At 31.6% G+C, this 24746-nt stretch overlaps 4 protein-coding genes across 4 annotated transcripts; 1 reads left to right on the forward strand and 3 right to left on the reverse strand.

Moving 5' to 3' along the window:
• Window positions 1-1283: 1283 nt before the first annotated feature.
• Window positions 1284-6571, reverse strand: LOC149902937 (circadian clock-controlled protein daywake-like). Its single transcript, XM_090109251.1, has 5 exons — window positions 6455-6571; window positions 5491-5728; window positions 2869-2999; window positions 1853-2002; window positions 1284-1435 (listed from the first exon to the last, which is right to left on the reverse strand). The coding sequence occupies exons 1-5, from the start codon at window positions 6513-6515 to the stop codon at window positions 1284-1286; spliced, it is 732 nt and encodes a 243-aa protein (XP_089965377.1). The 5' UTR covers window positions 6516-6571.
• Window positions 6572-8944: 2373 nt separating this feature from the next.
• On the reverse strand, window positions 8945-11359 carry LOC149902938 (uncharacterized; the record flags this gene model as incomplete). Its single annotated transcript, XM_090109740.1, has 4 exons — window positions 8945-9171; window positions 9862-10023; window positions 10668-10819; window positions 11133-11359. Coding segments are annotated over 4 exons (717 nt in total), but the record flags the coding sequence as incomplete, so codon positions are not given.
• Window positions 11360-17543: 6184 nt separating this feature from the next.
• Window positions 17544-23029, reverse strand: LOC149902939 (uncharacterized). The gene is made up of 5 exons (XM_090109739.1): window positions 22980-23029; window positions 18798-19014; window positions 18525-18679; window positions 18151-18309; window positions 17544-17975 (listed from the first exon to the last, which is right to left on the reverse strand). Exons 2-5 carry the CDS (start codon window positions 18959-18961, stop codon window positions 17806-17808), a joined length of 648 nt encoding a protein of 215 aa, XP_089965865.1. The 5' UTR covers window positions 18962-19014; window positions 22980-23029; the 3' UTR covers window positions 17544-17805.
• On the forward strand, window positions 22758-24739 carry LOC149902940 (uncharacterized). The gene is made up of 5 exons (XM_090109737.1): window positions 22758-22839; window positions 23488-23704; window positions 23823-23977; window positions 24192-24350; window positions 24526-24739. Exons 1-5 carry the CDS (start codon window positions 22770-22772, stop codon window positions 24693-24695), a joined length of 771 nt encoding a protein of 256 aa, XP_089965863.1. The 5' UTR covers window positions 22758-22769; the 3' UTR covers window positions 24696-24739.
• Window positions 24740-24746: the final 7 nt, after the last annotated feature.

Below are 24746 nucleotides of genomic sequence, written 5' to 3' on the forward strand. Positions count from 1 at the left end.
CCTAGTTCACTATTGAATCACTAAATAATTCTCTCTAAGATAAAACTCAAGATAAACTCTGTACCTACAGTACGATAGGTTAAATATTTTTGCGCTGGCTTGTATTGGAGTGAAATTTTGAGAAATTAAATTGGGATGGAAGAAAAAGCGGTTTTTGAAAAGGAAACATAGTGATCTATAAAATTAATAAAGTTTACAAAAAAAAATTGTTTAAATTACATAATATGTTTAACAGTACCAATGAATTTCAAATTTCTAGTTAACATTCTACTGGGAAATTTATTTTTATACAAATTTTGTACACACATATTAAGGCGCTGACTCCACGAGCGAGAGAATCGCGGCGATATTATCGTCGTGCCACGCATTTCTATACACTCTCTATGGAACCGTCTCCACACGGCGATATTATCGCCGCGATGCGACGAGTGGCAATGAGCGTGCGAAACGTCATTACATCGTCGCTAGCCCGCCGCGACTAGCAACGGGCCCGCCGCGCGCTCGCGACGATCGCGCAGCGGGCGCGCTGTCAAACGCAGCGGCATTTCAGCGTTGCCTCTGGTCTTCTCGTAGTTCTCTTCAAGCAAACGTGGCGATACCGTTACGAGTCGCCGCGGAAACGCTGCGATTCCGTTACGACTCGCGACGATACGCGGCGGAATTATCGCTCGTTCGTGGAGATTGTCCGACGATATAAGGGCGGACTCGTCGCGATTCTCTCGCTCGTGGAGTCAGCGCCTTAAGGTAGACTACCTAGCCTACAGCCTTCCACCCCAACGTATTTAAAATTTTATTTGACAAATTACAACTCTTTTATAAAATTGCACTAGCGTAATAATAATAAATTATTAATAGGTGTCAAGTGTTAAAGCAAGCAGATCAACGATATTAAAATACGAGGAAAACCAGTAAATAAAATAAGAAACCAAACAAGCATTTATTCATACAACTTCAGTCATTTTAAATTATTGTACTGTTTTGCAATGAATATTGAAATACAAAAATGGTACCAAAATCGCACCTTATATTAAGACAGCTAACCTTTCGCATGAACTAAATACATAACGGTGCATTTGCATCAAACGAACATAGAGCTAGAAAAAAAGCATTCTTTCTTGATGTTTTAGTGTAAACGATTAGTCGTATTCAGTGTTTTTCAGTATTAGAAGATTCACTAAGAACAAAAGAATGCTCTACTCCTGTTTAAACTAAAATAATTTGACATAGTGGGCATTCGCTCGTTTGATGTAAATGCACCATAAGAGGTACGTTTTGTGTCGCATTCACTCAGGCATAAGTTCGTCATAGGGAACCTGGTTAAGTAGAACAGCCAAGTTGTTCACTACAGATGCGCTGAGGCTCTCGCATATCGACGGCCCGACATCTGCCACTATCTCACGCCACATTTCATTAAGCAGTTTGTTTATTTGGTCCCCTGTAAACGGAAAAATCGTGAAAGGAACAGTTTAATGGGTTATTTGAAGTGTTTTGGGATGCATTTGATTGTCTGTCAGTTATTGTGGTCTCCTTAGGAATCATTATATTATCTAGTAGTTTTAGATACAGGTGCCCGGTATTCCACAACGTTGTACTGATTTCAATATTATTATGAGCAAATTACCTTGATGGGCTATATTATAATATTCAGTATATAATTTTTCTTAAATTACCTACGTCAAAGATTAAGTCCTGTGATTAACGTCTATACGTTGCATAAAAAACCTAACGTGTTTATTACAATGTAAACGATCAAACAATTATTGATATGTATATCTTAGAGATCTTATGGCAGCTACACATTTCGGAAATAAACTGTAGAATAAAGTAGAATACAACTTAAAACATACTATACCTACGTTTTTATCGTTCAATAAATTTTCTAATCGAAATGTTGCTTTTTCTACTTCATACTTGGTATCATGTTTTGTAATATTCCAGTATACTTTATTGTCATCTGCTTTGATGTGTTTGTACCATATGCGTATATGCAATAGTGTGTTTTCTGTAAAATAATTACAACATATATATTTGCTGGAAATATACAAGAAATTGGAAAAAACCGGCCAAGTGCGAGTCGGATTCGTGCACGAAGAGTTCCGTACTATGGGGAATCCCTTAATATTTATTAATATTTTTATTTTTTATTTTTTGTATTTTTTGTTACAGCGGCATCGGAAATACATCATATTTTGTGAAAATTTCAGCTTTCTAGCTATCACGGTTTATGTGATACAGCCTGGAGCCAGACAGACAGACAACGAAGTCAGTAATAGGGTCCCGTTTTACCCTTTCGGTACGGAACCCTAAAAAATATCTCTAAACACACATACTTATATTTTAAATGCCTCGATGCAAAGGACCTTATTTCGTCTATACTTTACTACCTTAATTACTTACTTTGATGAAAGGGATGCCCTGATTTAAGATAGAAATGGTACCTAATGTCCTAGGCAGGTTAAGGCTTTAATTGTCCTTCAGTACATCAAAGGAGACCTAAGGATTATGTACGTCCTATAGCACATATTATAGTTAATAATATATGTGAGTCTTGTCTTGTCTTGTTAACATAGATATTTTAATTAAACGTCACTATGCATAACATTTATATCTAATAGTAGTATTATACAGATTTAAACTTAAATTGTAAAGATTAAAGTTTATTTAGTATTATATCTTAAAAGGACTAAAAAATATTAATTACTATTATTAGGATTTTTAGTATTACATAATTGTTGTTTTGTTATCATTTACTATGAGATTATTCAGTTGTTTTTGCTCAAAGTTTTATAGCCGTACTAAATCATAATATTATTCACATTTGTAGCTTTTTGGTGGTTATGTAACAAAGTCTATTAATGTTTTTCATACTTAGCTTTATAGATGCATCGCCACTGGATCGAATCGGCAAAACAAGGATTTTTCCACTGACCTCATATTCATTTTTTACATCAAGAGTCACTAAGGCATCAGCAGTGATTAATTTTTTATCCAAGTCGAATCTAAAATCATCAAATGTATCTAATGTTGTTTCTTGTAGGTAATAATATTTAGGCGATGAAAAAATAATAAAAAACGTGTAATGATTATCGTTATATTAAATTTAAATTCTGTGTTCCAGAAATAAAAACAAAAACTCTATTTGGGCTTTTTGTTTGTGGTTAAATCTTAGTCATGTGGTAGGCACGTTACACGATGTTGTTATAGTAATATAGGTGTTAGAGTTGAGTTCTAACACACGAACGACAAGTTGTGAACGGCAGAGGCTCCTTCAGCCGTCGCCACATGTCGACGGCAGTCAACGAAGCGTCGGCGGCAGTAGTCAATACGTCGACGGATGCCGTCGACATGTGGCGACGGCGGAAGTAGCCTCTGCCGTTCGCAACTTGTTCTGAATTTGACCAACTATTAAACATCGTAATAGTTGGTCAACACAAAATATAATATAATATCTCTTTTGCCGTAAAGATCAGATATTATACGAAACAGAATTAGTAAAATGCATCTGCTCTAATCTTCACTACATAGTGTAAAATTAAGCCGCTTTCTATGTCCCTACGTCCCTGTGTGAGCTTTGATCTTTAAAACTACGCAACGGATTTTGATGCGGTTTTTTTTAATAGATAGAATGATTCTCCAGGAAGGTTTTAGAATATTAAATACTAGGTTTTAGACAAAGCGGGCGAACTCACTGAAGTTATAAGTACACGATGTTATAAGTATTTTATACATTTAACAAGATTATTATTAAAAAAACAAAATACCCGACTGCACACTAAATAAAGGGAAATTTAGAAAAAATATTATTATGTCTTTATCCCGTGGGACTTTTAGGATAAAATGTATCCTATGACACTCCCGTAATCAAGACAAATCTAACGATACCTCATACATCAAAACCCATCAAGCCGTTTAGGCTACAGGTGGTCACAAAGGAAAAGACATACATACATACTTACATACACTCGAAAAACATTACCCTCCTTCTTTGGCAGTCGGGTAAAAATAGATAAACATGGTAAATAATGTAACGTTAAAAAGAGACCAAGATGGCCTAAAATCACGCTAATAACGAAAAAATGTTTTTTTTTCGCGAACACAACCACGATATAATGTATTATGCACTCTGTAGAGTGCAATCTTACATTCAAATCATGCAAAAGTTGTGCTATTAAATACCCGTGTAATTTTACTTAAGATGAATAAAGTGTTTGACCTTAATACTTTATACTCATGTTAAGGGGTCGAGATGACGCTAGTCTGAATATACTTATTAAGGCGAAACAACCTCCAATTAGATTTAAGTGTATAGGCAAAGTATATAGGTATGTTACAATGTCAATAATCGAATGATTAAAATGATTGCTAGTATAGTTGTAAGGATATATTATTTTATGGAATATGTATTTACAACCGGTCTTGTTAATGGTATGTCAAATGTCAAACTAACTATGTACACTATCTATTAGTGTTTAATTTTGAGATATTATTTATGTTTACGTACATAAACTAATACATTTTTGAAAGCAAGCTAAGTAGCATTTTTTATAGAACCAAATATTCAAAATTCTAACTTGGATATTGCGTTATTTTTCCTTACTTCGAGCGTCGATGATGCCCAAGATAAGGAAAACTTTTCACAATTAGGTATCATGAATCATAATCTTTATAATGCTCTGATTTCGACTTGTTATTGTACTAAATAGGTGTCTGTTATAGTTTTCTGTTATTAAAATATGAACTATATCAAATTAAACGAACTAAATGTTTCTAATTTTAGTTTGTATCGTTTTGCACAATTTAGGTAGGTATTGTATGAAATTCTGATTGAAAAATTATATGAAAGTAATTCACGCAAATACCTACTTTTAATACGGAACTAGAGGAAATAAATACTAAAATATGTTTACTGACCAACGAAACAAAGGTAGGTAGGTCATCATCATTACGTAAAATTATAACAAAGGCCTCCCTTTGAAAATGTCCGTAATTTCGCGGGTGTAAAATGAAGGAAGTTTTAATTAATCAATTTAACCTATCCCCCACTAAAATTCAGCAGATCATAGGCCGGTTCACTCCATTACTTCTTTTGTAGCCGTCGAATCAGCCGCGCTTAATTTCGGCTCCCTTTGAGACGGCGTCACGATGTTATTCATAATTAAAGGCCCATAGCTAATTGCCCGTGACTCATTGTGCTCTAATAGTTCCTTATTTTCACCGAATTTTAATGATTTTTTGCTTGATGAAGAAATATTTTTGGGGAAAGACTTAATTAGGAGACTGCTTTTCCTAGCTGAGTTGACATTTTTCTTTATAGTTATCAAGTCGTTTAAAAACTAACAATTAATCTATGAAATATTTTATTATAAATTTATTCTAACTGAACTTTTAATTATACAGGAAAAACGAGGCTATTAAATTATCTTTATTCTTTATATAAAAAGGGTACCTAGTAGCTATATCAAATAAAAAAAGAGATAAAGAAATACTCACTTAAGATCCTCCATTTGCAATTTGGCTAATCCTTTAAAATAATTATTTTTAAAAACGACCTTCAAGCCGTTTTCATCGGGAACATAAATTTTCATTTCAGCAACATATAGCGGGTCTAATGGCAAAAGACCTCTACTAGGGTCACCCAGTGCAAATAAATTAAGAGACTCTCTTGCAGATTTTAATGCACATTCGTTCAACTTTGGGTCATTTCTTGAACAAGATTTTAAATAATCCGCTAAAAACAATGCAAAAAAGTGATAATTTGAATATGCAATCAAATTACTTGTTATTATTAAAACCTTGCGATTTTTTTGTCGTAAATTAAGGTGTTATTATCGTACCCATTTTTTACGCTTTAAGGGCGCGTTCCCACTATGTCGTAACGACTAATTTATCGTTCGACGACTGTCGTCTCTACCTGTTCCCATTATAACGATTGTTTGTCGTCAACATTTTTTTATCGTTTAGCGACTGTCGTTTTAGCTGTTCCCATTGGATCGCGACGACATTTTATCGTTTCCTGGCAGTCGCTTTGTCGTTTACACATCATCAGCAAGCTACAAATCTAGTCGCCTCTGCGTTCGCTTGGTGATTACTAGTGCGTTTACTCTCCTGAGTTCAATGGACGTCATAGAGTTGCCGTCCACGATTTTTTATCGTTTTACGACTGTCGTGCTTGCCGTTCCCACTGTCACGACAAAGTGTCGTCACTGCAAAAACTGTCGTAGACGACAGTAAATTGTGTCGTTCTAAATGTGAACACCTCCATTTAAACATATAAGCCACGACACTTAAAACTACACGATTATCTGTCGTCACGACACGGTGGGAACGCGCCCTAACAAGTACAAAAAAAAGTATTGTTACCAAATGAATATTGTTTGTTTTAATGAATATAATTTTAAATGAATATTTTTAAAACAAAATGAATTTAATAGCAATAAATTCGAATGAAACTTACGTAAACCCAGCGGGGAAGCACTCCAGACCGCTAAAAATAAAACAAAAAGTTTCCGCAACATCCTATATGACCCTTACTGTTCCTGTATGACACTTTGTAACCGAGTTACCGTGTGCTCCCGGCATCTCGGCTTTATACGCGAATGTCATACAAATTGCATGTTACAACTTCTCATTAGAAGCAACTACTACGCCGCTGACGTCAGTAATGCCCTAATATAGTAATAACATATACTTTTCTATAAATAAAGAGCACTTAAATATATAATTAATACTTAAATACATAATTGATATAACTGTTTTAAGTAATGACGATGTTCTTAAACTTAACCCGTGTAAAACAAAATAAAATAATATGATAGTATTAAATTTTCAATTTCCTCATTTCAAAAATTCAAAAATTCTTTCACCATTAGAAAGCTGCATCTTCACTGAGCAACATAGGCTATATTGCATTTTCAAAAAAATTAGAGATAATTACCAAAACTGAAATAATGTAACCCAAGGTGTAAAAAATTCCTTAATAAAAATTCTGTCATGGCGTTCGCTGCGGAATCTACTGAAGATAGAACAAAAAAGTGTTCTACGGTATTATAGAATGGATCAATATCTACAAGAAAGTCCGCGATACCATATGTCCATCTTCAGTAGTTATGTTACTACAACAACTTTTTACGTTTTCAAAGTAAATAGAAGTGCCGACAGTAATCAAACCATGTTATCCATACACATATGTATATTAATCCTTATCAATGTGAAAGGGCAAATTGTATCCGATATCGGATATCGGCTATCGGCGTCCGATATCCGATATCGGATCGGATAATGTGAAAACGCTCTAACGTCTCTGGTATTTAAAAAGAAAAAAGGTTTATTGACACAATATTGTAGCGACGTCAGTTCTTTAAATCAGAATATTTTGTTTATTATGTTTAGTTTATGGTTTATTAGTAAATACCTACCAAGAAGCTTATATCTAATACACTGGAGATTTCAGTATGAACATTAACTTGTAACAAGAAAATTTTTTATCCCTTTCACACCCACTTGCCAAATTAGGTGTGAAAGGGATAAAAAAACATAAAGGCGTCATTCAAGGTTATATTTTCTTGTTACAAGTTAATGTTCATACTGAAATCTCCAGTGTATTAGATATTATAAGCTTCTTGGTAAATACAAATCTTATAATTACTTGTATAATATGTCAATATTATTATAAATATGTAATCGTAATTGAAAAAAGTTAAGCAAATGTGCAGTTCTAACAAAACGAAATATCATGTTATTCTATGTTGTCGTTACTAAGTTACGTTGTTGAATTTTGTTGAACTGTCAAATGTTACCTTAATTAAAAACGCTCTACTATAAAACTGTTCTGAGGTTATGCTGAAAGGTATATTTCACAGAATTTATAAATATGATATCTTTATGATACATTAAATTTATAAATACCAATGTCAGCAAGAACATGCTTAAAATTTTTTAAAGTCTAATAAGAGAAAAACAAAATATGTTTCACTAAGCTCTAGGACAGAAAATAAAACATTTACACTTGCTACGACGTGTTAAAAAATAACTAAAATGAATTAGAGATGAAATAGGTATTAATAAAATTATATATATAGTAACGTTTTTCACATAATTTAACGAAAATGATGTAATAATACGGACAAAAACTTATACGTACTAATAATAAATGTGAAATAAAAACATTAAGATATACTTAAATACAATGGATTTGAAATTGTTAATACGTATTTGAGATTTTTAATAATTGATATCAGATCTAACATATTATTATAGGTACTTAATTAAACATTAATTTCGTTTGCCTAACATAATAATGAAATAATGTAGATATTTTTTTAAATAATTATAACTATTTTTGATGCAATAAATATTTATCTGTAGCTCTACCGTGAGTTTACGCACACGAAACTCGCTAGCGATTGTAGTAAGCGGTTTATACTAAGCGGTACTATCTCTGTATTTTTTTTTCTATGAATACTAGCAATATTCATGAAAATCGTTTGATTCGTTTCCGAGATTCAGATAAATATTAAAACGATAGTGTTGGTTCGATTAAAGTTAATATTATGCATAATAATTTAATGTAAGACAGGATTTAATTAAACACTGTGTATTTTATGAAGATAATAATATAATAGTTTATTACGAGTAATTTATTTATTTATTCATTCAGGTGCTATTGCCTGATGAATTTTGTATAAGTTTACTAAACGCTGTGTAAATTATGAAACAAAAATAACTAATTTGTAAAATAAAATTTAAAACATTTATCTTTTAAAATAGCTAGCAATGCAATTCATCAAATTGTAATTTATTATTACTTCTTATTTTACCAACAAAAACTTCTAGGAAAAACACATAATTATCATATTTAAAGCAGGAAAATTGACGTCAAATAAAATGTAGGTACTTAACTTATGCAAATTTTTTGTCTTCGTATGGTGCAATAAAAACAACCGTGTTAAAAATAAAACATATTTTATTTAACATATTATTTAACAGGTCACTTTGTTTAAGGCTTGATAAACGGTGTAAGATCGCCAGAGAGGTAGTATTTAGTAGGCACTCGTCCGAAGAAATTGTGTATGAACTGATAAGCAATGTCCGCCACTGAATCCATGACAGTCCTTCCAAAGGTTTTCCATAAGGTCTTCGCGTTTTCATTATAGTAAGTTGTAAGAAGTTGGCCTGTAATTAATAAATTGTTTTATGAACATTGCTTTTTGGTTTGTATGAAAATATATGAGCGGTAAATGTTAAAAAATGTTATGACGATTCAAGAGTGCTTTTATAAGAAGTCTAATTGAATAAATGAATGTTTGAGCTTGAGTTTGAAATCAGCTTATCGGTTTGTGAGGTCGGGCACAGATAATTTAAAACATTTTAACAGATTTAATTGAGAGCTAGTAGGCCAATTTTTCATGCCATCTTGAATGAGACACTTAGAAGAAATGAAAAAATGAAAAGAAACCTAGGGCGAGAACGCTCACGTTACATACGAGGCATAAAATATTCTGTAGTCAGTCATTTGACTATGCGTGAAGTCATTGATAAATAATTTTTGATTTTCTGGTTAGGCCCCTGTTACACGTAAACTATTTACTGTGTTTCGCCAGTATACTAATGTATCGTGGTATTTATTGAGCATGTTACTAGGCGTACAAGAATGTCAATATTTTTACCTTAGATTTTTACCGACGACGACATCTTGATTCCATATTGACGTCTATCAGTAAAAACTGATATGATAAATTACAATATTATATTCTTTGCGTGTAAGCAGCTCTTTAGGAACATTACTCCTAATAATTATATAATTAAAATTTAAAATAAACCCTTTATCCTCGATAAAACCTTGTTTCTAACGTGTTTACTCACTCGATTCGACGTCTCCAACGTACAACTTTTCAAGCTGCAATTTACTACCGCCAAGCAAGTCGAAATCGTATTTAGCCAGGTCTTTCTTACATTCGATGTAAACTTCACCATCCGGACGCCGTACTACTTCAAATGTGTAGTCGAATTTCATCGATACTTTTTCTGTAGAACAAACAATGAATAAGTATTATTTTCCTCATTTTAGATTCGTTCTGACACGTGTATGCAAATGCGTGTCTTGTTTTTTTTGTTCTTCGTATTAGTAATACATTTGGTAATAACGTTATAATGTATAGATGAAAAATTATATCATTAACTGCTATAAAGAAATAAATAACATAAAATGTAATATAAGAAGAATAAAATCCTTTGTAGATTTGTAAATTTAATTGCTTTTCGATTTAAAACAATCGTTATTTTCTAAAAAGTATATGCAGTATGCATCTTTAATTCAAATCTAATTCGATATAATATAAAAAATCTGTAATCACTTGAGTTCGAACCTGCCATGGAATATAACGGTGTATTTACATCAAACGAACATAGAGCTAGAGCAAGAGCATTATTTCGTGATCTTTTAGTGTACCTAAACGAAAACTCGTATTCAGCGTTGTTCAGTATTAGAACATTGCATAGAATCTTTTCGAACGCACTTAGAACAACGAAAGATGCTGTACGCCTGCTTACACTTAAATAATTTGACATAGTGGGGGCTAGAATGAGCATGCACTCGTTTGATGTTAATGCACCGTCAGATAACGTTTATAATACTAGCATCGATACGCTAGTATTATAGCGATGCATACCAATTTTGATTTTAGCGTTCCCGCTGCCTCTGACGCTGCTGCCGCCAACCAATTCCTTCAAAGCCGGGCTAGATCCAGTTATGTCGTATTTCCCCTTTGCTGATATATCACAAGTAACCTTCATTGTGAAGTGACCCTTTTCCATGTTCAGCCTAAAATGTTTTAGGTTACATTAAATACTGTTGATACTGTTGATTAGATGCATATAATAATCTCAGTTCCAAAAACTGATGGAAATTATAATTTATATCGCATTATGCAACCTCTTTTGAAGTACCTAATCGGCTTACTATATTATACCAAGAAAAATTTTGATGTTTTAAAAATATTAATTTTGTGGAACGTAATATGAGTGGAACATAATTGAAAAACTTAAAAAAAACACTACTACCAATATTTACGACAGTTTAATAACCTTAAATATTTACCATAAACATGATTTATATATTTTTATAATACACTTACTTCAAATCGTTGACTTCGCAGTTTTTGATACCCTTAACCGTACCCTCAAGGATCGTGAGGTCTATGACGTTCAGTAAGTTAAGCTTGATATTTTCTAAATGTAAAGGGTCGATGGGAGGAATGTCATATTCCGGGATACCAGAATTGGAGATGCCCAAAAGCGTGGTTTGGATGTCTTTTTTTAGACATTCGCGATCTTTATAGTCACATTTGTGTAGCGTGTCGACTGAAAAGAAAAATTGTGTTATGAAAATATGTCACTTTTTGCAATAGATAGAAATAATATTTTTTATTGAAATCAAGATCTAGATTAGATATTTATAAGATCTAGTAATATCTATATTATAGACTACGCATGAAGCTAATGAAAGGATAACTTAATATTACGCATGATTCTGTTTCTTTATTCCATCTATAATCATTTTAATTACACTACAATCAGTCATAATTTATACATAATGTAATGTGTTTCTTTCAATAACGAATTAAAATAAGTGACTAGAGTGGTTTAACTAAATAATGTAGGTAATATGCTTTAATTACTCTAAAAAGACAAATAATACGTATAACCAACCAACCAACCAACAAAATTATTTTGAAATAATGTTCGAATAAAATTTGGTTTTTAGATTTGATTAGCATATTATTATGATAAATAATAAATCCGATTGTTCTTTATATTTTTTTTTCGAAGCATAAATGTCTTAATTTTATAATTTCGGGTTAAATCGTTAAAAAAATATTCTAAATATTCCACAATACTAATATTATAAGACAGCAATATTCATTACTATTTTGGTGAGTATAATTCTAAATTTGTTTATAAGAAAGACACCAAGAAAGAGGAACAATACTTAACTTAATCAAATATCAATTTCGTACTGTAAAATATAGATTATATTTACACAGATGTCGCAAAAGTAATGAAAAGTTTTGTAAAATTAACCTGTATATTAATGCACTAATACGACTCCTTGTATAAAATCTGTCTAATCTATTTTTGCAAAACATTATTTATTTATACATTATATTCTGAATAATTTAATATTTCAACTAATCTGATGGGTCAACGTTTTAATCTAAATATACAATAAAGTAATTACCAAATGCCGCTTCACTAAGCGCCAAACCAAAGGCTAAAACGAAAATATTTTGGTATCCAAACATTTTGGACCACTGCACCACTTCGAGATCTAACAATACTGTGTCGCTTTACAATCTAACGTATATTTTATAGCTCGAAATACTGACCATACAAATTAAATGAAAAACTACAAAACCTGTTCTTAATTACAACGATAACCCTGACCATGCGTCCGCGAATTATAATCACAATAAAACATTATGTAAAATGCACAGGTATCTTTTTTTATGTATATGAAAAACTTATGTGATAATGTTTCAAATACATTTTGAAAATTCATTATTTGTTTGCTTTATTAATTTTTTAATACCAGTTTCACAAGCGCGGCTTCGCCCGCTTTGTGGAAAACTTAAAAAATTATATACTAAAACCTTCCTCAAGAATGACATCTATTAAAAAACCCTCATCAAAATCTGTTGCCTAGTTTTAAAGATTTCAACATACATAGGGACGAACAGACAGCGACAGCGACATGTTCTCTATTATGTAGTGAATAGTGATCATAAATAATAATTTGTGTTCAACTGTAAAACGATGAATGATAATTCACAACAGTTTAAGTTTTTCAATCTATACTAATATTATAAAGCTGAAGAGTTTGTTTGTTTGAACGCGCTAATCTCAGGAACTACTGGTCCGATTTGAAAAATTCTTTCGGTATTAGATAGCCCATTTATCGACGAAGGCTATATTATAACATCACACTAAAACCAACAGGAGCTGAGCACTGCGGGTGAAACCGCGGAGCGCAGCTAGTATATTATATGGCTTAAGGAAACTACTTAGTTATACATTTATAAACTTTTGTGAGAATAATTTATTATACAGGTTAATTTTGAACATAACAATCGTATGTTTCTTCTTTATAATTATGTTAGGCTCTGTTAAGGTCGGTCAATAATAATATAAAATACTATATATATAAATAGGTCAATACCTATCTTAACAGTTGTAAATTAACTATAAACTATATTAGGTACCTACCTATTGGCTAAAATATGGCTATGGCTAAAATTTACATTAATAAAAAATCTTGTTTACTAGTAGTTTAATTACTAAACTACATAATTTGTAATTTGTGAAGATAATTAATTTGTATATTATGCTAATTTATGAATTGTTCTTTGCTTATTTTTTGTAAGTACAAGAATCAAATATTTCGTTTGCATTTTTAAGGAATCATTTTTCATTGTTTATTCCGTGATGTGTGATTTATATACAATTCCTACGATATTTGTATTTATAATAATGTGTATGTAATCCTGTTATTAGATAATGTTTTTTATTACAATATAAAATAATAATCGTACCTATGAGTTATTAGAATCATAAAATATAAACTATTATATTTTTAGGGTTCCGAACCTCAAAAGGAAAAAATGGAACACTTATAGGACCACTTTGTTGTCTGTCTATCTGTCTGTCAACACCCTTTTTCTCAGGAACGCGTTAAGGTATCAAGCTGAAATTTATATTATCGAATATTCAAGTCTACTGCATGTCTACTGTCCCTTGAAGCTGAGAAAAAATCAAACCTATAAGCCAACGCAATCAAAAGATACAGGTAAATTAGCTTGGAGAAATTTTTGCATATGTAGTGGTGTGTATATTACTCAGATCTTAGAGCGCGTTTCCACTATATCGTTCTGGCCTATACAAAAATGTTTCGATATCCTAACATTACTATTTAATTTTATACTTATTCCTAGCAACACTTTTGTTTTCAATAAAAACAAGTTTTTATTTGAAAGAAAATGGTTTTGACTTTATAAAAAAAAATATATCATTCAATTTTACGTCCTTGAGCAAACGACAAGGCGACTACCGTGAAACAATAAAATATCGTGTCCATAATAATTTGTTTCATAATTAATATTTGACCATAATAATTACGAAACAAAACAAATAAATAAATCGTCACTTGATAGTGGAAAGTGGAAACACGCACAAAACCAGAATAAACCAGTTTACGCTGTCCGCAGGTGCCACGTGCAGTCGTTTGGTACCGTTAGAAAGCACACATTTCATTCAAAAATTATAATTATTATGTACGTAGTTTAATTGATAAATTTTGTATTTGTTGATTGTTGTTATTATTTGTTATTATTGTTATAATATTTGTTGAAGTGAATTACATGTCCCGCAGCCGGAGGCCCCAAATGAAAACTCAGATGTACTTAAAAACTACATTTAATAGCTAAAATGAGACTTTTACACCCATGTCTGCACGATGCAGACCGGAGTTAAAGAATGAATTTATACAGTTTAATAATTATAAAGACGTAAGCTTGGATGCTAACTAAGGGAAATCGCATCCACATTCTATTCCCGTGCGAACGACGTATTCAGCAGTTTTGTATGAAGGCAGGGCCATAACTAGTGTTTAATTTGTGTGTAAGTGTTGTAACTTTATATTGTTCATTCAAAATGGCTCCAGTGTTAAAACATGGTCGAGGCAAGCCTTTGACTTCTCAAACTAAAGAATTAAACTTTAAATGTCGTTTCTTTTTCAGGTTAGTAAATTTTTCATTTTAGTAACATTGTTAATGTAAAAGTTATATGTATGTTAAATGTGCAAATATTAAAATAAAGTCTCATCTTTTTCAGAGGAGAAACACATATAGTTTAATTTAAAATCCCTTATATATGTATATAAAATAAAAACTAAAAATAAAATGTTGTTTTATTTTATTTGCTGACCATACACTACTACAAACGCAAAAATTTCTCCAAGCTAATTTACCTGTACAGCCGTTTATGCTGTAAATTATCACAAATTTCGAAATTCGCAAGGGAATCAAATCCAATATTGTACTTCCCGTAAACACAGATAAAGGAAAAATTGCTAAAACTATATTTTAGAGTTACAACATAATAAAAAGTAGGTTTGTTCGGAGCCTTCGCTGCGCGAGTCCGACTCAAACTTGGCCGGTTTTTATTGTCTCTTGATATGATATAATCCAAATAGCATTAATTATTTTCTTGCAAACATTAAAATTATAGTAATTAATATACTGTAATATCTGTTGATTAAAAAAGCGATTATCTATATTCTATGTATATCTGTACCCAATTAATTATAAACCTGAGGTAGGTTACCTGAGTTAGGTACCTATACAAATTTTTATTTTAAAAAAATGTGTGTGTGTACTAGTGTACACACGTAAGAAGTGAAACTTCTTTATGACCTTATTTTTCAAAAAATAATTTACTATAATATACAACTTTACAGAAATACGTCGGTCGAATCACGCGTGATAGGGATAAGAAAAAGATGGCGCGTAACGGAAAAATGTCACGCGTAACGAAAAAATGTTACACTAAAATTTTTTCCAACCCCTATAAAGAAGTTTCACTTCAAAAAATTTTATAATTTTGCAAATTTTGTTTGCTTATATTTATTTTTATTGTAAGATATGAGCCCTGAGAGTGATATTATGGCCTATATATCCCCGGGATAATTTCCTTTCAGTAGGTACGCGGACGAAGCCACGGGCCGATAGGTATACATCTTAATAATATTTTAAATGATATTATTCTTATATTATTATAAAATAGCGCTATTACATCCGAGTTTTCAACGTACAATAAGTGAGAAAAAATCTCAAGGCAAAGGATGCGGTTTCTTACGCATTACTTTTTTTTTAATATAATATACAGGTAATGTAATATTGTATGTAGTAGTATATACCGATAACATTAATAAAATCATAATAATATGTTTGTATATTCATACATTTAGCCATTTCATGGAGCATTACCCAAATTGAAAGGCATGAAATTAGTCATGCCAAATGTTAGCATTAGTAATTCTGTAATTTCAACGAAATGAAAATAGAAAATTATCTAAGATTTTATCTACTATAGTTCTAGTGTTTGTAATGAATTATTTCATCCAAAGCAATCATGTATGTGTTTTTTCGTATTGTTTCCTTGTTTTGGTGCAAATAAAGTATTTTTATTCATTCATTCATTCATGGTTATTATGATGGTCGATACTGTTATGGAAAAATTTTGGATGAGATCAAGTAGCAAAAAATATTATTATATAATTTATTATTAGCAAAACAATATTAATATTCGTCATGCATGACGCAAAAGAAATAGACTCGTAGGTACCTATGACGCTTATAATTTTATATTTTTTATTTGATAGAATCGAAAAAAATTATAAACATCGGTTGCGATGACAAGAGGAAATTGTATTTTGAAACTATCTGTATTTGATCTTTGTAATCTTTTTGTAATACTTTGTTGTGTGTTTCAATTGCTCCACAAAACAAACAACCCATAATAATGTAATCAAAATTGATTAATTCGGTAAGATAAAAAAACATAGATAAGATTTAAAACCTAATTTATGTAAAATTAAGATTTAAATCCAGCCATCCATTACCCCTAAAACACGTGCATATTTGAATAGAAATTCTAATAAAAATAATAATTTAATAAATATAAAAACATTATTTTTATTAGAATATTAGAATAGATATACGGCATATATTTTGTAGAGTGCGTTTAAATAACTACTAATTATTTATTAGTATACCTTTTATTATTTTCGTGATTACTTATTTCGAACGTAAGTTATGAGTGGCTTTGGTGAAAGTTTATCTTAATACTACTACTACTACTATTATAAAGTACTAATATTATAAAGCTGAAGAGTTTGTTTGTTTGTTTGTATGTTTGTTTGTTTGAACGCGCTAATCTCGGGAACTACTGGTCCGATTTGAAAAATTCTTTCGGTGTTAGATAGCCCATTTATCGAGGAAGGTTATAGGCTATATATCATCACGCTACGACCAACAGGGGTGGAGCCACGGGGGTGAAACCGCGCGGAGCAGCTAGTACCAGATATTCCTACAAACAATCTTAAGAAAAAAGTTTTCAATCATTTATAAATGTTCCTACTATTATTATTATAGACTGCTCAGAACGATAAAAACAAATTCTTAATTATGAAAACAATCATCATGTAAATATTATCTATGTATATTATTATGTATGGAAATACGTAATAGGTGAGTGAAGGTGAAGGCATCACAATAAAATACTATTTTCACGCATGCAATTCTTTATTAACAGTTCAACATTAGATTCAATATTTAGAAATAATAAATACAACAATATTTCCTGAGCACACCCTCAAAGAATATCTTGGAGATGAGACCCTATCGGAGATTCAATTACTCATTTACAAATGCTTGGCCAAGGTGATATTAGATTACAAGTATTAGGTACATTAATGGCTTGGCCAAATGGCTTCCAGTTTTCATTTAAGTAACTGACGACGTCGGAAGCCGGACAATAAAATATAATGTATGTACCTACTTGAAAGATCCTCAGCGCAAATTTTTCAATCATGTCATTTTAATCTTTCTTTCAGAAATATTTAGTTTGATCCCGTGGGTGGTTCTAAAAAGAATAATTCCCCGAATTCGATCCACATCATAATTATGATAATAATATTACTTATATGCTGACAAAATACAGGCTTGCACGCAGTTATTAAATAATAGTCCAAGATTAGTTTTGCAGGTAGGGAGTCAAGTCGTCGGTGATGTATAAACTGGTGGGCACACCCTCAAAGAATCTCTTGGTGTAAGCGTAATAGAGCTTCAGATACTCGTTGACAAATGCTTGGCCGAAAGATGATTGTTTCCAATTTTCATTTAAGTAACTGACGACATCGGAAGCTGAAATCAGATAATTATTAGTCTTAAATAAAAATCAAACATGTTATTTTTGCAAACAAGCAATTCGGTTAATGTTACTGGTAATTTGCGAAATTATAAACAAATTTCAACACAGGGTAACATTGACAAAAATATCCTGTGCAATCTCGTTGTTCTTACACCACTAAAAGCTTACCTATATTTTGGTCACCAACGTTAAGATTGTCAGCAGCGAACACCACCGAGCCCTGGTATTCAAAGTCACATTTTCCTTCATCGTACGAGCAGATGATGAATGTATTGTTACCGCGCTTTTCGAAGTGAAGCGGCACTTCAATCTTCATGTCTAGGTTTACTGTGGACAGTAGAAAAATATTAAAATGTGAACTTCTACGTAGAACATTAAAGAAAGATAGACCATCCTGGTTCAAGAATATAGAGAAAATCGTGCAATCTTACATCATGGAAATGAGGAAACCTTTGAAGACTCTGAACCATTTTCTTTATTTTAACTTCCACACAATCTGTATAATTTCTTCACATGTATCTGTTACAGCGCATGGAACTCACCAACACTAATCTGTCCAGTCCCTTGGCCGTGCAGGTCCTGGTCAGTCTGGAAGTCATCTGCTAATGCGGAGTTGGGCGCGTCGGCCGTGTAGCCACCTTTCAGCGTCAGGTTGCAGCGCACTTCTTCTTTCACCGTTCCCGCCGTTGAATCGATTCTTAAACAAAATTTTATTGTTGTACTTTCACGACTACTTTTTTTAAGGTAACATTTTATTAATTTTTTCAAGTTTATCAAAACGAAGTTATGTACGTGTGAAATTGAATTCAACTTACGCGAAGCTTTCGAAAACACAAGTCGTGACTCCCGTTAAGACGGCCTTGTCAATGGTAACATTAACCGAATTCGGTAAATTAACGGGAATGCCATTCAAATACATGGGGTCAAATGGTAGTACACCGTAAGTAGGCAAGCCGGGGTTGTTAAGCTTCCTTATCATAACCTGTTCCAGGCAGGGGTTGTCTTGCACGCTGCATTGTGGTAGAGATTTCACTGAAAACAAACCGATAAAGCATACAATGTTGAATTATTGGTAAGATTTGTACTATTTAATGACAGTTTTAAAGGTTATTAATATCTATCTATACCTATTTTTAGTGCAATATATTATTATTATAATTCACAAATCATTTAAAAAAAATACTTTAATAGGATGAGTTTGGTAAAAAAATCAAATCTTTATCATTTCTTATACAAATCGCTTAATCGAATATTAGCTATGATTATCTTATCAAATAGATCTAATAAGATTGTTGTGTTGTTATCACCACGTTTATGTATAACAACGCAATCATAGACCACATAGCCACATGGATGCTATTTTTATAATAAAATAATTAGAAAAATAAATAATAAGTGTTTCGGAGAGTTAAACGACTATTTTATCAAAAATATCTTACAAAAATCATCTTCCGCGGTCCCATAGACAGCACCCAAGAACAATATAAATACAAATTTTCGGAATGCCATTGTTGTGATGTGTTGAAGTCAACTGCTTTCACAATATTAATTGCTCTTTACTGTAAAGCGCCACTATTTATAGTGAAAATGCTGAAAGAAAATCCAAAGAAAACGGTGCACGAAAAACAACCTTAGGATCTTAACATAAAAATCTTTTTTAATGTCTTCCGTAGGTAAGTCGGAAATTTTGAAGATTTCACAGGTGTTTTATTTATCACGCTTCATTTGTGTTTGGTGGGTTTTAATTTTTTTTAATTTAACTATAATAATGACTTAATATGTTCACATTTTATTTTTTTATTTTATTTATGTTCATATTTTGTGCATTTTTGAGTGCTGCCGAGCTTTTATGAGCTTTTATTATATAATATTATGCTTAATCGTGTTAGCCTTGCAAGTGCAAGGCTTGTAGGCTTTAAGGCTTAAGACTTACATATAAATTAAAGATATTCGATGTATTAAATGCCTTAATATAAATAGGTTAAATGCATGTTTATTTTTTTAGATTAATTCCATCGTGATAGTACAAAAAGGAGGTACAATATTATTTTCTTGTATGTCAATACTAGAAAATGTGAAATCATGAAAGATTTTTTTTTGTAGCTGATGTGGATTTCTTCGATTTCAAATAATTATAACAGAATTGACTTCGCCAGATAGAACGCGTAAATTAAAATGCTTACTAAAATATATTATGTAAATAAATACAATTACTGTCAATATAATGTAACATATTATTGTTTTTTTTTAATTTAGCAGGTTATTTTGAGTATTAGGTATGTAAGAAATTCGATACATCGAAGGTATTAAAAAACCTTATTATATGTATAGGTACTTTTATGGATTAAAAAAAAAACTAATTTGTACCTATGTCTGAGTTTTCCACAAACTATACTTTCCTAGTTCCTACTGAATTTAAATAAAACTTAGCATGCTTCGAGTTCAACTTTGATGAAATTTGTAAATATTATGTAATGGTAAAAATAGGTAGGTATGTTTAATTATTTGTTGTAAAAACTTGTGCATACGTATATTTAATTCAAGGAAGCGCAGTGCGCGTGAAATTTCGTCTTCTTTTTGAATAATTCTAAAACCCAAAAAACTGTTATCGAATGAAAAAAAAAATTGGAGTTTAGTTCTTTTTGGATACGATGTATAGATAGATAACTGTAATTTCTATTATTTTCTTGTGTTCCAATTATACTCTAAATAAATAAATATCAATACAAAAATTAATTTTTATACAGCTTCTTTCATTATTGGGTTGCGATTAGGCCATGGAAAAGCTCTCATGCGCTCCGCTCTCAACACATACATATTATAGGCAAGAATTATTAAAAAAATCGGTCTATTCCAAATAATCCTTTAAAAGATGTGTTTTTTTTTATTGTTCTTAGTATGTTCAAAATATCTTGTGTACCGCCACGCCAAATTTAAGTATATACAATAGCAAAAATATTATCATAAATATATTATATTTTGAATATTTTATTTAATATGCAGTTATATCTAGATTTTATATTTACTCAAGCAATATGTGCCACCACTTATTACATTTTAATTGAATACAAATATGATAACAATTGGCACACCAATTTCTTTTGAATTTCTCAAGGCCAGAAGCTCAATAAAAACGCATGTTAAATACAAGTGTTCTGGAGAAATTATTGTGTAAATATCCGTATCAAAGTAAATTTAAAATGATTTAATATTAAAGCAAATATATGTAGGTACTTGTATTGACTATTTTTTGGAAATCTCTGACCGACTTAAAAAAAGAGGTTCAATGTTCCAATGTATATTTTTATTTAATGTATGTATTTACCGATTCCTTAGCCAACTGTTGAACTGATTAATTATTATTTGAAAGATGTGTTGCCGAGACGGTACTAAACTTAGTAATAAAATATATTATTATTTCCTTGTCATTGGGCTCGTATATTATAAACGAAAAAAAAACCTCATTAAAATTATGTTATCACTATCATTACATGACATAATGATTAATCGTTGACGCATAATTGTTAATTTAATGGCGTAACTGAAACGTGCCGGTGGAAGGGTGCTTTTTCACCAGAGATGTGTGAATTTTCCCAGGATAGCATAGCGGGGGATATGTTTGTAAGTAACCAATAAGGTAGGAGGCATTATCGCTTTATTTACGTCGCCTCGGTCAGCGACCGAGCTTTTTACAGCTCTAATGGAAACGGCTCAGCGGTGCACATACAAAACAAGCGAGCGTGCGAGAGATGCGTGCGAGGTATGTTTTGTAGTTCTATAATTTTGAGTAATAGCTTCGCAACGCTTTTCCAGCACCCGAAAGTGGCAAAGCACCCTAAAATAGGTAAACTTAAATCACAGAATACATAATAGTAGCTACAGAACGGACACTCTCCGCCTCCCGCCAAAATTAAACACTTACCTCACCCCGCACGATCAGGTTAAAAATGGTCCACATTTTTCTACAGGGACGATACGCAACGAAGACAACATTAATCAAATTGACTTAAAGTAATTTTATTATTTTGGATTTGTGATTATCGTTTTTCGTAGAAAATGGTTAGATATTGTGCTGTTTACGGTAGTATTTCATCAGAAAAACGCAATTTTTTTTTACGCTAGTCAAAAATGTGCCAACCATAAAGCGTTAACACACACATTTGCAGTCTCTACAGTGTGACTGTCAAAACGATAATTTTAAATTAAATTAAATTAAATTTTGAAAGTAAGCAATCTCTAACTTCAATTTTAACCGACCGATAATAAATACGAAGCATCAACTTCTATTATTGTTCTTCAAGGGGCGAAAATACTATATTTTTTGTCCTTTTAGTACCATACCTCACCATATTCATTATTTTTGATGAGGGCTGAATTTCATGACTGTTTACCCTCTATAATAGATCAATAAAAAATACATCAAAATATATATTAATTAATTTTAAATATTTAAAAAATAAACAGAAAATATTATATATATACAATTTAATTTCAATTCAACAAAATATTAAATAAAAAAACCTAAAACGGAACCACCAAAACTGTGACAAACAAAAATGAACCATAAAAATGAAAATAGCCAGCTGTGAAAACAACCTCAAAATGGATATCATACATCTTTCATTGGGAAGTTATTTAAAAACATATTGTATATAAAGTGATTAAGGTAGATTTTTGAAAACCACTTTGTATAGATTTTCTTTCAGTTTTTTCACTATAAATAGTGGCGCTTTACCATAAAGAGCATATAATATTGTGAAAGCAGTTGACTTCAACACATCACAACAATGGCATTCCAAAAATTTGTATTTATATTGTTCTTGGGTGCTGTCTATGGGACCGCGGAAGATGATTTCGGTAAAAAAAATTGTTATTAAAATATATTTTTTACGAAATAAATATTGAAGTTGAAGTTTAATCTAATAACGTATGCAATAAATTTTTAACTACTTATATAATTACTTTTTAAACAACTACATATCTATAATTATCCATACCATAGTATCAGATCTATATTTTTAATTGACTCTTCGTCTTCGAAGTCTTCCCGTCTCTGTAAAAGACGTATACACATAATATTATTATATCTAAATTCGTTGTAGTTAATAAAACATAACAGCTCTTCATCTCTAATCGTTTTCTATGTACCCAATTACAGTTTATATTTCTTTTTTTATAATACAACAAAAAAAAAATAGGTTTGATGTCCTTGATCGCATTGTGATCTATAAACAATGTGATAACAAAATCATACAATTTTAATATAAATCAAATTGATAGAATAAGATTAGGCGATTTAATACATTATAAGAATTTAAGAACGTTTTATATGTTGCTTAATGCTTGTAGATTTCTTACATGATAAATATGCTTATGTACAATTTGTGAATGAGTATTATTTTGTATGATATTGCATTTCTAACATCATAATTCATCAAGTTTCTAATTGTTCAATCTTGAAATCGGTCGATTGAAATTATTAACATGAATGGTCTTTGTTTTCAGTGAAATCTCTACCACAATGCAGCGTGCAAGACAACCCCTGCCTGGAACAGGTTATGATAAGGAAGCTTCACAACCCCGGCTTGCCTACTTACGGCGTACTACCATTTGACCCCATGTATTTGAATGGCATTCCCGTTAATTTACCGAATTCGGTTAATGTTACCATTGACAACGCCGTCTTAACGGGAGTCACGACTTGTGTTTTCGAAAGCTTCGCGTAAGTTGAATTCAATTTCACACGTGCATAACTTCGTTTTGATAAACTTGAAAAAGTTAATAAAATGTTACCTTAAAAAAAGTAGTCGTGAAAGTACAATAATAAAATTTTGTTTAAGAATCGATTCAACGGCGGGAACGGTGAAAGAAGAAGTGCGCTGCAACCTGACGCTGAAAGGTGGCTACACGGCCGACGCGCCCAACTCCGCATTAGCAGATGACTTCCAGACTGACCAGGACCTGCACGGCCAAGGGACTGGACAGATTAGTGTTGGTGAGTTCCATGCGCTGTAACAGATACATGTGAAGAAATTATACAGATTGTGTGGAAGTTAAAATAAAGAAAATGGTTCAAAGTCTACAAAGGTTTCCTCATTTCCATGATGCAAGTTTGCACGATTTTCTCTATTTTCTTGAACCAGGATGTCTATCTTTCTTTAATGTTCTACGTAGAAGTTCACATTTTAATACTTTTCTAATGTCCACAGTAAACCTAGACATGAAGATTGAAGTGCCGCTTCACTTCGAAAAGCGCGGTAACAATACATTCATCATCTGCTCGTACGATGAAGGAAAATGTGACTTTGAATACCAGGGCTCGGTGGTGTTCGCTGCTGACAATCTTAACGTTGGTGACCAAAACATAGGTAAGCTTTTAGTGGTGTAAGAACAACGAAATTGCACAGGATATTTTTGTCAATGTTACCCTGTGTTGAAATTTATTTATAATTTCGAAAATTACCAGTAACATTAACCGAATTGCTTGTTTGCAAAAATTACATGTTTGATTTTTATCTAAGACAAATAATTATCTGATTTCAGCTTCCGATGTCGTCAGTTACTTAAATGAAAACTGGCAACAATCATCTTTCGGCCAAGCATTTGTCAACGAGTATCTGAAGCTCTATTACGCTTACACCAAGAGATTCTTTGAGGGTGTGCCCACGAGTTTATACATCACCGACGACTTGACTCCCTACCTGCAAAACTAATCTGGAAGTGTTAAAGAATTTTAGAATTTAGAAATTAAAGAGTTGCATGCA

The sequence above is a fragment of the Colias eurytheme genome, chromosome 14 (assembly GCF_061535395.1).
Source record: "Colias eurytheme isolate Ceu_HAF_F1 chromosome 14, ilColEury1 Martin Lab GWU primary, whole genome shotgun sequence".
Classification (NCBI taxonomy): Eukaryota; Metazoa; Arthropoda; class Insecta; order Lepidoptera; family Pieridae; genus Colias; species Colias eurytheme.